This window comes from Alexandromys fortis, unplaced genomic scaffold (genome assembly GCF_014885135.2).
Source record: "Alexandromys fortis isolate MF-2015 unplaced genomic scaffold, M_Fortis_MF-2015_v1.1 scaffold_80, whole genome shotgun sequence".
Classification (NCBI taxonomy): Eukaryota; Metazoa; Chordata; class Mammalia; order Rodentia; family Cricetidae; genus Alexandromys; species Alexandromys fortis.
The window spans coordinates 7,518,706-7,532,637 of record NW_026068174.1 but is presented as its reverse complement, the minus strand read 5'-3'; the positions used below and the strand labels follow the sequence as shown (position 1 = coordinate 7,532,637).

General features: G+C 51.5%; 1 protein-coding gene across 2 annotated transcripts; it reads left to right on the top strand.

The window, feature by feature from the left end:
• Positions 1-114: 114 nt before the first annotated feature.
• Scarf1 (scavenger receptor class F member 1) lies at positions 115-12,423 on the top strand. Of its 2 annotated transcripts, none has more exons than XM_050128838.1 (11): positions 115-960; positions 1,267-1,325; positions 1,560-1,661; positions 2,537-3,059; positions 5,440-5,658; positions 6,007-6,135; positions 6,752-6,855; positions 6,993-7,110; positions 9,269-9,390; positions 9,522-9,631; positions 11,065-12,423. In XM_050128838.1, the coding sequence occupies exons 1-11, from the start codon at positions 860-862 to the stop codon at positions 11,512-11,514; spliced, it is 2,037 nt and encodes a 678-aa protein (XP_049984795.1). In that variant the 5' UTR covers positions 115-859; the 3' UTR covers positions 11,515-12,423. The 2 variants fall into 2 exon arrangements, with proteins under 2 accessions (XP_049984795.1, XP_049984794.1); XM_050128837.1 differs by having other exon boundaries at positions 9,485-9,631.
• The last annotated feature ends 1,509 nt before the right edge of the window (positions 12,424-13,932 follow it).

The window sequence follows — 13,932 nt, the reverse complement described above, 5'->3', positions numbered from 1 at the left end:
CACACTTCAGAGCCAGAGGTAAAGGTGTCTCTGAGTTCTGCTTTCCCCATTGTGAGACAGAGGGCTGCCTGCTTCCCTGAGGCTTGTGCAACCAGTGCAATAAAACGTTGATCCATAATATTATTCTTTTAAAGCGGGTGTGTGTGTGGAGACAAACACAGGACAGACAAAACACGCACGAAAGGAGGAGACACAGACACGCGGCTCCCATGTGGGTGCGCTTTAATGGGGGGGGCACGATAAGGGACAGGTGTGCAAGACACACAAGGGTAAAGGGCAAGAGAGAGCGAGACCTTGTGGAAGCTCGCTTTTTAACGAGAAGCGCAAGGGTATCTTGGAGAAATGTCCTGCACCTGTGCGCGCCCTTGCGCGCAGGTGTCCGTAATCCAGGAGGAATCTGGGAGCTGTAGTTTCCAAAAGGAACAACACATAATACCCCTAAAAATGCTCTCTCTGTGTCGGTTAGTGGTCCGTGTTGTCTCCCAGCCCAGCCAGGAACAGAGGCATGGTGATGTTTCATTATAGGGTCTTCTTGGCTCCTCTTTGAGGATGAAGAATGTCTCTTTATTTTGGGAGTATGGCTCCCACCATCACCCCACCGCTTTGCCTGTTTCCAATAGTTAGAGAACCTGTGACTTCAGTCTTTTGGCCTCCTCTAGGCTAAGCTGCTTCAGGCTTCATCGTCGTCTGATTTCCCTTTCATTTCTGAATGTTCTGCTCCCTGCCCTCTCAGGGAGGTGCCTCTTAGCAGCCCGCCCTCTGTGCTGGCTTCCTCAGGAAAAGCCTTGAGAGGAAACAGGAGGGGGTTGGGAGCTGTGGGGATCAGATCAAACCGGGACCTCCTACTCCACTGGCCGCCATGGGGCCTGGGTTGATGGTCCCCCTGCTGCTGCTCTGGACTCGGGGGTCCCAGGGATCCACACTGGACCCAACTGGCCAGCACGTCTGTAGAGGCAGCAGGTGGGTCTTGTGGGAGCCTGGCTGATAGAGATGGTGGCTAACTAGGCTTGGGTCCTTTTGGAAAATAAAGAGGAGGGTAGGAGGTTATGGGCCTGAAAGAAGGGTCTCTGAGGGGGGCAGCCTGGCAGGTAATAGATAGCCAGGGCAGATGGTGGGAAGGGCAGGGAAGGGGAAAAGAGGGCTTGGGAACATGGGTACTATGACTACGGACTGTGACATCATGGCTAAATTTTCTAATTTTCCACACCTCAGCCAGCGCTAGTGTCCCATGCTATGGGAACCTGCTGTCCCCTTTTTGCCCTACAGCCCCTCTGAGCTCCAGTGCTGCCCGGGCTGGAGGCAGAAAGATCAAGAATGCAGCATCCGTGAGTAGCAGGACAGCCCCCTAGCGAAGGAAAGGAAGGTTATGACCCAGTGACCTTTCCTACACTACCTCCCCTCCTGAGCCCTGGAACCAGTGTCCTCCCTATGGCACATACCACTCTCCAGCATTAAAGGGATGACTTTGAAGGGAGCAGGGCTCCAGGAGTGGGTGAGAGGGGCAGGATGCCCCTTACGTGTGTCCCAGTCCTTTCCAGCCTGGGTGGGGTGTTTTTCAGCCGTCTGTGAAGGCCCTGATGCCTGCAGGAAAGATGAGGTGTGCGTGAAGCCAGGCCTCTGTCGATGTAAACCTGGATTCTTCGGAGCCCAGTGCAGCTCCCGTGAGTTTCAGTGGCTGGGTGAAGTTGTTGGGCAGAACTGGGTAAGGGGCAGGAAGTAGGCAAAGCAAGCAGTTGAAAATTTAACCCTTCTGGGAAACGGGTTCATAAATGGGCAATGACCTAAGAAGAGCCCTGGGTGGTCTGGATTTTACCCACAGGCATAAAACCCCGTTTATCTGCTCCCTTCACTTTTAAACCTCTCAGTCAGGATGAATAAAGAAGTGGGCAGGAGGTCGGGAGTCTGTGATGCCTACTAACTTCCTTGTAATTAAGTAGAAGGAACCTAGAACTAGGCTCTCAAGAAGGGGTACCAAGCTGGGCAGTGATGGATGCCTTTAATCCAGCACTCAGGAGGCAGAGTTCTCACTCTGAGTTCGAGACCAGCCTGGTCTATAGAGCAAGTTCCAGGACTGACTCCTAAACTACACAGAGAAACCCTGTCTTGGGGTGTGAGGGAAGAAGGTTACCAAGAATCCCTGGGTTGGAAGGGTCCTTTCCTGCCATCCTGGTGGGCATCTTCTACCCTAAATCCGGGTGTCAGTGATGGTCAAGGGTCAGGGGACACCTCAGCAGCGAAAGGGAGGGGACATGAATGAAATCCCACCCACTTGTGAAACTGAACAAACATATCACTGTCAAAGTCAAGATCTGTGTTCTAAAATGTAAAATGGAGGTTAGGCCAAGGCAAAGGGTTTTGTCATCTGAATCTGGGGCCGGAAATGAACTGAATCCCAGGAGGAAATACTACCAGATGCTCCCAAGGTCTGTCCTTGGCTCTTGAAGAGCAGGCTCCTGTCCTTTTCCTTGAGGAAGGGACAGGGCAAGGACCTGTGCCTGGCCTTGAACCCATTTATCTCCCATTCCTAACTTCACAGCCTGCCCAGGCCAGTACTGGGGCCATGACTGCCGTGAGACCTGCCCTTGCCATCCGCGTGGCAAGTGTGAGCCAGCCACTGGTGTGTGCCACTGTCAGCCTACCTACTGGGGCACACTCTGTGAGTTTGCCTGCACCTGCGGCCCCCACGGAAAGTGCGACCCGAAGACGGGCTTGTGCCACTGCGATCCCGGCTGGTGGTCATCCACGTGTCTGCGCCCGTGCCAATGCAAGCCAGTAGCACGCTGTGACCAGGCCACCGGAGCCTGTCTGTGCCCATCTGGCTGGTGGGGCCGCCGCTGCGGCTTCAGGTGCAACTGTCACGCTTCGCCCTGCCGACAGGACTCTGGCGACTGCATCTGCCTAAAGGGCTGGTGGGGTCCTGAGTGTAGCCGTAGGTGCCAGTGTGTGCGAGGCCAGTGCAGCGCTTCTTCTGGCCACTGCTCCTGCCCTCCTGGTTTCCACGGAGCCCGCTGCGAGCTGCCCTGCGACCCTGGTCACTATGGAGCACAATGCAGAGAAAGGTGAGGGGGAAATGGGAGCTGCAGGCAGAGGGGTGCAAGAAATAAGACAAGCGTATAGAGGGAAGTATCTCAGGTGACCTCCAGAACATACACAAGGCAGGAATGAAAGAAACAAAAACCCTCAATTCATCTACGTCGACCCATGCCCTCTCTCAGCCCATTAACTTTAAAAGGTAGGACGCTAGGCCAGATGGTGGCATTGTTTAATCTCAGCACTCAGAAGGCGGATCTCTGTGAGTTTGAGGTCAGCCTGGTCTACAGAGCGAGTTCTAAGGCTATACAGAGAAACTCTGCCTTGAAAAACAAACCAACCCCTGGACTGGAGAGATGGCTCTTCATTGTTCTGCTCTTTCAGAGATCTGCGTGTTGTTCTCAGGACCCACATCTCTTGCCCTCTGCTGGCCGATAACTGCACTCAGGTGCACACACCTCCACATGGATGCTCAGGCATATAGAGCAGCGGTTCACCCTTCCTAAGACTGCGACCCTTTAATACTGCTCCTCGTATTGTGGTGATTCCCTGACCATGAAAATTCCTTCATAACTGTGATTTTGCTGCTGTTATGAATCATAATGAAAATATCTGATATGCGGGATATCTGATATGCAACCCCTCTGAAAGGGTAATTCAGCATAGTAGCACATACTTTAATCCCAGCTCCAATGAACAGTGGCAGGTCTCTGAGTTCGAGGCCAGCCTGGTTTACATAGTTTAAGGCCAGCTAGAACTACATAGTGAGAGCCTGTCATATATATATCCCCTATAATCCCAGCACTCAGAAGGCTGAGGCAAGAGAATTCCCTGTGAGGCTGCAAATTCCTAGCCTGGTTTATACATAGCAAGTTTAAGCCAGCCTGTATCACATAAGTGAGACTCTCAAAAACATAAAACAAACAAAATTACTGCACAGCCTGCTGTGATTGGGGTCGGCCTTTAATCCCAGGACTTGGAAGGCCGAAACATAAGGATGATCACACACTGGATGTCAGCCTGGGCTGCACACTGAGGTAGCAAGACTATGTAAGATCAGTAGTAACAAAGCAGAGTAGAGGCAGGAGGTTCCATTAAAAGCATCTTTAACAACATAGCAAGTCTGAGGCTAGCCTGGGCAACGTGAAGACATTGTCTCAAAGATTCCCTTCCCCACAAAGTAGCAACAAGCCCGGTTTAGAAAGAAGAATGGTTTTGGGGAGTCTGTAGTAGAGAGCTGGCCTGGCATTCACTAAGCCCTAGGTTCAATTCCCATCACCAGAAAAGTCCAGGAGCAAAACGTGGAGAAGACATTAGATCCCTTAAGACCTGTAGTGAGTATTTGAAACAAACAGCTGGAGTCAAAATGTAACCAGACAGTAAAACTCAGTCTTCACTATAACAAACAAGAATGCTGCACCATAGTCTTTTTGTTTGTTTTCTTCTCTCTCTCTTTTCAGTGTGGGTTCCAGTTTCATGTAGATTAGACTGACCTCAAACCCCTGATCATCCTTGCCTCTGCCTCCCAGGCGCTGGGATTACCATGGCAGCCAGCTCCTCTCCTCTCCTTTCTTTGATATTTTTGAGACAAAGTCTCACTCCATAGCCCATGCAGACCTGGAATACACTACCTAGCCCAAGTAGTCTTCCTTTCTCTGCTTCCTGAGCACTGGGATTACAGGTCCTAGCCACCACTCCCAGCTTGCAAACTATTTTTTTTTTTTAATAACAAGGTCTTTTTAGTAACCCAGGCTGGTGTTTGCTTTGCAGAGGTCTTCCTGCCTGCCTCTGCTGGGATAGTGAACATGAGGCCCCACACCCAGCTCACTGATTTCATACTCAGAGATCCTCCTGCCTCTGCCTCCTGAGGGCTGGGATTAAAGACATTTGCCACCACTGCCTGGCTCATTTATTTATTTTTAGTAATTTTTTATGCATGTGGGAGTTTTACCAACATGTATGTCTATACACTAGTGCCTGCAGAGCAGAAGAGGACCCCCCCCCCAGATCCCCTAGAACAGTAGTTACATATAGTTGTAAATTACCATGTGGGTACTGGGAACTGAACCCTATTCCTCAACACCATTGGTTCCCTTCCTAAGGCTAGGACCCTTTAACACAGTTCCTCATGTTGTGGATGAATGAAATGAAGTTTATGCCCTGGCAATGCTGAAGCATGCATGGGCAGCCCATATTGGGTTTCATGGTCTAAGCTGATGTGTGATGACTGACCAGGTCTCTTCCTCAAGAGGGCACCAGATCTCAACACGGGTGAGGCTTCGGTTTGACTGATCCACCCGGGACCTGGATGTTCTCCAGTGTCCCGAGGTCTGAGTGGTTCGTTCACAGGTCGGAAGATATGGGACTCAATCTGCTCCCAGTGAGCCCATGAACCCTTTTTCTCACCAGCTGTGGTCACTGCGCGCCGAATGCAACATGCTCTCCCATCACGGGCAACTGTGAGTCCTGCAAGCCGGGCTGGAATGGGACTCAGTGCAAGCAGCCATGTCCTCCTGGCACCTTTGGTGAGAGGTGCAGTGAGCAGTGCCCCCGCTGCCGGCTTGGAGTGCCCTGTCATGCAGAAACAGGGCACTGCCAGCGCTGTGACCCTGGTTGGCTAGGGGACAGGTGAGGGCCTCTCTTCCTCTCTTAGACCCCCCCTCTCAGCTGCTCTTTCTGGGAGGGCTGCCCCTTCCACGAAGTTCACATTCATGTAGCTCAGGGCAGCCTCCTGGCCCTGCTGAGGGGAAAAGGAGGTTCCAAGAGGGCTCTAGGAAGGGTGTACCTCTAGCTGGCCCCTCCTTGAGCCTTTCCTTCCTCTCCTTTCAGGGACCTGTAATTTGTCACCCACTTGGGTTTGACTACACATGAGCTTTGCTGCAGGGGAATGACCCTTTTGGGAGCCTGAGTTCAGGAACGTGGGGAAGTCATAGGGTTTTTCTGTCTTCTGAGTTTTGCTTCCCTATGTGGCCCCAGATGTGAGAACCCCTGTCCCCCCGGTTCCTTCGGGGAGGGCTGCAGCTCTACCTGTCCTGCCTGTGTTCAGGGGACCTGTGATGCGGTGACAGGGGAATGTGTCTGCACTGCTGGCTACTGGGGGACCAGGTAAGGACTAGGACCTGGGGACGGGGTTATGGGCAATGGAGATGAGGTTAGGCCTCTGTGTGCTTTTCCTAAACATCCCTCACTGAGCCTCTTAACTTCCCAGAAACCCTCTCATCCCACAACTAAGGATTCTCCTGTATGGGGTGGCATCTTCTGAGGAAAGTCAGTGGTTAATCTAAAGGGATTAAAAAATAAATAAAGGAGACTTTTTAAAAGGAAAGAAAAAAATTAGGGGGAAAAAGAGGAGCATGGGGGCTTGCTATTCAGACGAGGACTTAACTTAAGGGTGGGACACAGACCCCTGCTGTTGTTCCTCTAGTTCTTCGGGTGTCAAGCAGCCAGCATCTCCTGGCAGGTGTCCAGTGGAGACCTGTTTTACAGAGGAAGGGACAGAGGTCCAAGGTGTTAGGGGGCGGACAGGTCCTTCAAGGCCTGCAGCCTGCTTCTCCTGCATTAAGGCTGAGGGACGAGGGTGTCAGAAGCAGGTCCTACCTGAAGTCTCTACAGTGGAAGTCAGAGGGATCTACTATTAGGGGCCTGGGACAATACCCAGGAATCTGCTTCTACCTTCCCGCCTGGGGTACCTTCAGCCTGCCTTTCCTATTACCTACCCTAGCTGCAATAGTTCCTGCCCATCTGGCTTCCATGGAAACAACTGCTCTATCCCCTGCCAATGCCCAGAGGGGCTCTGCCACCCTGTGTCTGGGGCCTGCCAGCTGGGTAAGTGGAAGGAGGATGAGGGAACATTTGGTCCTTTCCATAGTCTTCCGGAGTCTCATCTGCCGGGAAGGATGGGCTCACTTCAGAGATGGGATCCTCGAGAGCCCTGAATATGTGGCCCTCTCCCATGTCCCTAGGCCGTCTTGGTAAAAACGCCCTCATTGCGGGTATCCTGGTTCCTCTGCTGCTGCTCCTCTTGGGTGTCATCTGCTGTGCCTACTGCTGCTCAGCTAAGCGGCTGGCCCCTAAGGACAGGTAAACACCGGCCCTTCTGTGTGTTCCTATGGGGTGGGAAGCGCTGAACTTGTCACTTTTCAGGTAGTGATACTTGGCACAGATTGAAGCCTGGAACTGCTTGTCTTCCTTAGAAACCTTTGACTAGGAAGTGTCTGAGTCACATGAACTTGAGCAGGGGAAAACCGAGTGGCAGGGGACTCAAAGTCAAGCTGCAACAGAAGGCCAGGCTCATGACATCATGACAAGGGCAGGGACAGAGGAGAATCCACCACAGCTCAGCAGAGAAGGGAAGAGACCAGATCTCAAAATGTCAGGAAAGCCTGGTGGTGGTTGTGTGTGCCTTTAATCCCAGCACTTGGGAGGCAGAGGCTGGCGGATTTCTGTGAGTTTGAGACCAGCTTGGTCTACAGAGTTAGTCCCAGGACAGCCAAGGTTATACAGAGAAATTCTGTCTCAAGAAACAAGCAAACACACAAAAGTCAGGAAAGAGGGACAGAAACGTCTGAGCTGTGGTTTGAGAGACAGCAGGGTCTGAGAGAGGGATATGGGAGAAGCCTCAGTGAGGGGCCGGAGAATGTGTTTGCTTGTCACATTGTTCTCCATATCTCTTGGCCTCTTGGACACGCACCACACTGTGGAAGTTTGGAACAGGGACTGTAGTGGTGAGAGGATTCTTTTCCTTGAATTACTAAGATGCTGAAGCTCATGGTGTCTTAGCTGCTCATGGCTCACACAGAGGCCCTGGATACTTTGACCAGTGTGTTCTTTCTCCTCCATCTTGCCAGAAATCATAGCCACTGCTTAAGCAAGTGCTCTACTACTGAGCTACACCCTCAGCCTTGTTTGCTTGTTTTTGAGAAAACACCTCACTATGTAGACTAAGCTATCATGAACTGGCTATCTTCATGTCTCAGTCACCTGAGGGCTAGGACTCCGGGAATGTGCCACCATATTAGACCCTAAGCCTTGATTTTATCCTCTGTGCTACAGGGCATCCATAGGTGAGCAAACAGCCTGAGAGTAAAGAAGCAGGCCACACCCCCCAGCCCCCAGAAGATGATGAGGTCCTGTCCAAAAGCTGTCAGAGAAATCTGACAAGCTGTCATTCCAGTTCGGGGGTGGGGTAAAGTGGGAGGGAAACACAGGTTCCTGGGGTGATAGTTACATCTCCCAGGATGACAGCCACAAAGAGTTACCTTTTTGAAAAGCCACTACAGGTACCTAGTGCAGGACCTGGTGCTGGGCCCTGCCAATGGCTCTGTCAGATTTACAGCTGAGGCTAGGACAGTGAAATCAGAGCCAACATGGCCACTGCCTGGCTCTAGCGCAGTGGTTCTCAGCCTTCCTAAGGCCGCTACCCTTTAGTACAGTTCCTCATGTTGTGGTGACCCCCAATCATAAAATCATTTTTGTTGCTACTTCATAACTATAATTTCACTGCTGTTATGAATCAAAATATGAATATTTTTGTAGATGGAGGTTTGTCAAAAGGGTCACGACCCGTAGGTTGAGAACCACTGCTCTAGAGCTATGTTGCTCTCTGTAATTTAGATTTTGTTCTCCATTGTCTTTTTCTGTGTGCCTGGTGCCTGTGGAATCCAGAAAAGGGTATTGGATTCTCTGGAACTGGAGTTGAAGATAGTTGTGAGCTGCCATGTGGGTGCTGGGAATTGAACCCAGGCCCCCTGGAAGAGCAGACAGTGCTCTCAACTGCTGAGCCATCTCTCCAGCCTGACACAGAGACTTCTTTTGATTAACTGTGAAAGTTCAATCTATATCTTGGGCTTGTTCATAACTAGCTCTTTTAACTTAACTCATTTATATTGCCCTACGTTCTGCCACATGGCTGTTACCTCTCCTGCACATCCTACTTGCTCTGTGTCTCCTGCAGTCTCCACCTCTCTTCTTTCCCAGAGTCCTCTCTAACCCTGCCTAACCTCTTCCTGCTTAGCTATTGGCTATTCAGCTCTTGATTAAGCCAATCAGAAGGCACCTTGGCCAAAACACATCTTCACAGTTTAAACAGATATTCTGCAACACGCTATAGTTTGGATCTTATTGTGTCATCAGTTCAGAGCCATTGAAGTAGATATGGTCACCTGTGACATCCTGTCAGTCTGAGCTGGGCCCCCTTAGAGCTTGGACACTGATCATCCTCCCTCTGCCACCGTCTCAGGCCAGAGAGAAATGGAGCCGCCCTGTTCAGAATGAAGCAACAGGTATGGGACACACTCACCAGCCTGGGTGCTGCACTGCCCTGTGGCTCCCTCAGTAACTACAAGCTACCCTGGGTGACAGGTAAGTGGGCACTGGGGATCAGGATCGGGAGACTAGGGTCAAGATGGGACCAGGCTTCCCATGAGGCCCCAGACCTGACCTGGAGCCCCTGCAGTTTCTCACCACGACCCGGAGGTTCCCTTCAACCACAGCTTTATTGAGCCACCCTCTGCCGGCTGGGCCTCGGATGACTCCTTCTCTTCTGACCCTGACTCTGGAGAAGAGGACGAAAGTCATGCCTACTCCGTGCCACCTCGAGAAGGTAAGCACCCCTAGCCCAAGCAGCCGTGCCCAGTGCAGCGCCTTCCCTGTTCCTGTGTCTAAGCTTATCTTCCCATCACCTGCTGTTTCTAGCTGAGAACAAGTTCAGAAAAAAGGAGAGTTCTGTCCTCACCAAACTTCTAGTCTGGTGGGCAGTAAAAAGAAAAGACATGCCAAGGGCCAAGTGTGGTAGCACATGTCTTTAATCCCAGCATTTGGGAGGCAGAGGTAGGTGAGTTTGAGGCCAGTTTTGTCTACATAGTGAATTCCAAGATAGCCATGGGTATATAGAGAGTCCCTGTCAAGAAAAGAAAGAAAGAAAGAAAGAAAGAAAGAAAGAAAGAAAGAAAGAAAGAAAGAAAGTAAGTCACCAGACAACAGAGGACAGAATTGTCCTAAAATTCCTTATGTTCCTTCTGGAGGAAACATAAGCAACATCCACCCCTTCTTCTTCTTCTTTTTTTTTTTTTGTTTTGTTTTGTTTTGTTTTGTTTTGTTTTGTTTTTTCGAGACAGGGTTTCTCTGCGGCTTTGGAGCCTGTCCCGGAACTAGCTCTGTAGACCAGGCTGGTCTCGAACTCACAGAGATCCACCTGTCCACCTGCCTCTGCCTCCCGAGTGCTGGGATTAAAGGCGTGCGCCACCACCGCCCGGCCCACCCCTTCTTCTAAAACTAAGGTCTCAACGACAAACCGAGGCACGATGCCACCAAAGCTTATTCTGGGGACCAATGAATTTATTGGGTTCCCATATCGTGAGGGTTTATTTACAGGGGCATGGGTGCTCCTCCCTGCAATAGGCCATATCTAGAAAGCCTTTACTCACAGGGATGTGGGTTTACCTAGCCACACGGTCGGAGCCCTCCTCTCCTGTATATCCCTACCTTGCCCCAGAGCCCAGGTGCATTTAAGTAGCGTTGCATACAACAGGTGGTAGGAAGGGTTCATACTCAGGTGAGGGTCTCTTGACCCTCTCCACCCCTCCATGAGGGGGTGTAAACAGCCCATCTGGGGTGATGCTTTTCCAAGGGCTGAACACTCCCACATGGCGTTTGCTTGTCTCAGAGGATAGTCACAACAGTCATGCTTTGGTGGAGCATGTAAAAAAAGGAGGAACTCCAAAGCTGCCCTGTTAGTAATAGCTGGGGTGAGTCTAGACGGATCAGTAGGAATTAGCAAGGGAAAATTAGGCAGGAGTGGTGGCGTTTGGGATAAAGGGGACCGGGACCGTGTGCAGTGACTCAAAGTGGGGAAGGGTAGAGAGAAAAGAGGGAAGGAGTAGGGGCCTCTGCTACACCAGTCCCTCCCCTGCCTCCCTCTTCCTCGTCACCTCTTGAGGCCTCTGGGAAGATTCTGGGCTTCTGTGTCCCTGCTAGAATGGATTAGAGGAGCAGACCTAGCCTCACATGAGCTCATTCTGTCTTCTCCCCTGCCAGAGATGGTCCCTGTGGCCCAAGAAGAGTCCCCAGCGGCCAGCCTTCCTGGAGGCCCGTTCCCTCCCCCTGAGGACACTTCCACACCATTCCCCATCCCACGCACCTCCAGCCTGGCTCGGGCCAAGAGGCCATCTGTCTCCTTTGCTGAAGGCACTAAGTTTGCACCACAGAATGGCCGAAGCTCTGGGGATCTCTCCAGCCCCATACGAAAACCCAAGAGACTCTCCAGAGGTGCTCAGCCACGTCCTGAAGGGCAGGAGACTGAAGAGCCCGCAGGCCCAGAACAAGCAAACGCGGAAGAGGATGCAGCTACCGCCACAAGCCCCGGAGATGCTGCCACGAGTCACCACCAGCTTCCTCCTAGTAACCGGACAGTGGCCGGGTGTGTGGAAACCTCCAATGCAAGCATCCAGGAGAGCTCAGGCTCTGTGGCCACAATCTATATGCTAGCAGGGACACCCCAGAAACCCGAGGGCCCTGTCTGGTCTGTCCTCCGTCGTTTGGGAAACTACCAGAAAGATCAGGCAACGCCCAAGGTCAAGAGTGCCATCCCTAAGCCTGTACGCTGAGCTCTGGGTCGGAACCAGGGCAGCACTGGGCTGTCCCAGAGCTCTGGTTCAGTTCCAGATGTCATGCTCTCTGGAACCATAAAGCCTACCGAAGTTAGGCCAGAGGAAGCATCCAGAGGTCTGGGAGACGGCACTGAGAGCTTAGGGACAGCCCAGGAACCAGTCTCTGGGAACAGCTCTCTGGAACAGGGTTCTCAGAAGCAAGCTGAAGAGAAGGAGCAGGAGGAGCCCCTATATGAGAACGTTGTGCCCCTGTCGGTACCACTGCAGCACTGAGGACTCTGAATTTGGTGAGTGGGAAGACTGTGGATGGGATGTGGGGAGAGGAGGATGCTGTAACTGCTGTGGACCAGTGTGGGGAGAGGAGGATGCTGAAACTGCTGTGGACCAGTGTGGGGAGAGGAGGATGCTGAAACTGCTGTGGACCAGTGTGGGGAGAGGAGGATGCTGAAACTGCTGTGGACTAGATTGAGCTTTGTGCAGGGAATTGATGCCAAGGCTGCGACAGACTAAGCAGAAACTACTCCCTGGAAGAGGCGAGGGTTAGCGGCCACCTGGCTGTGGGTCTGGCCCTGGCAGTGTCCCCAGGTGGGACTGGAAGGCCTGGGTAGAGACCCTGTGGACTGGGGTCAGAGGAAGGAGGTGGCTACAGGGACTCCCCCTCTGTTGCCCTGGATTCTGTCCCAAGCCTATGCTTCCCATCACTTCAAAACATCTCTTTTACTGAAATGGAAAACAACCTAAATGTTTGATGATAAAGATTGATTAAACAAATATTTCTTTTAGAAAATTTATCAATTTATTTATTGGGAGCGTGCACCACAACAGTCATGTGGAGGTCAGTGGCCTCTTAGAAGTTAGTTCCTGCCTGCCTGGGGTGGCACTCAGGTTTCCAGGCCTGAGACCCAAGCACTAACCACTAAGCCACTTTGCCTGCCATTCTTTTAAAAGACAGGGTCTCTCATGTAGCCCAGGCTGGTCTCAGACTTGCTCTTGTGGCTGGGAATGTCCTTGAATTTATGATGCTTTTGCCTCTACCTCCCAATGGTTGGCCTGTAGAATCTGAGTTTTCTGTTTTTATAGAGGTTCATGCCTGGTAGGCAAGCGTACTACCAAGTGAGCTACAAACCAGCCCAAGGGAACAAGTATTTCTTTTCTTTTCTTTTTTTTTTTTTGGTTTTTCGAGACAGGGTTTCTCTGTAGCTACGGAGCCTGTCCTGGAACTAGCTCTTGTAGACCAGGCTGGCCTCGAACTCACAAAGATCCGCCTGTCTCTGCCTCCTGAGTGCTGGGATTAAAGGTGTGCGCCACCACTGCCCAGCGGAACAAGTATTTCTTAAAACTGGTTTCTACACAATGGCTAAATATGTTATTCAGAAATATTTGTAGCCGGCTGGTGGTGGCACATGCCTTTAATCTCAGTACTTGGGAGGCAGAGGCAGGCGGATCTCTTGAGTTTGAAGCCAGTCTGGTCTACAGGCTGAGTTCCAGGACAGGCTCCAAAACTACATAGAGAAATCCTGTCTTTAAAAAACAAAAACAAAACAAAAATATTTGCTATGTGGGTCTGGAGAGTGGTTAAGAGGACTGGCTACTCTTCCAGAGGACGTGCGTTTGATTTCGAGCACCCACATGGTGGCTCACAACCTGGCCTCTGAGGACATGAAGCATGAAGCAGCTTACAGAACACGGATGTAGGCAAAATATACATACACATGAGCTACAATTAAAAAGTAAAAAACCTGATGCGTGAACGAATGAAGTGAGTAACAAAGCGGGGCAACCATGCAGGCCACCGTGCAGGGCCACCGTGCAGGGCCACCGTGCAGGGCCACCGTGCAGGGCCACCGTGCAGGCCACCGTGCAGGGCCACCGTGCAGGCCACCGTGCAGGGCCACCGTGCAGGGCCACCGTGCAGGCCACCGTGCAGGGCCACCGTGCAGGGCCACTGTGCAGTCCCTGCTCTCCCACTGATGTGTCTTCAGTTCCGTGCTGACACTGGGCCCAGGGTCTCATTCATACCGAGCATCTGCCCTACTGCCGAGCTATATATATCACTGACCCCAACTTCTCTTTAAATGTTTTTTCCTTAAAACAAATAATTAATGCCAACCAGTGGTGGTGCACGGCTTTAATCCCATCTCTTGGGAGGCAGAGGCAGTTGGATCTTTGAGTTCAAGGCCGGCCTGGTTTATGGAATGAGTTCCAGGACAGCCAGGGCAATAGAGAAAACCTATAACGATAAAAAAAAAGTTTAAGATTTATTTTATGTTTATGAGTGTTTTGTCTGCATGTGTCT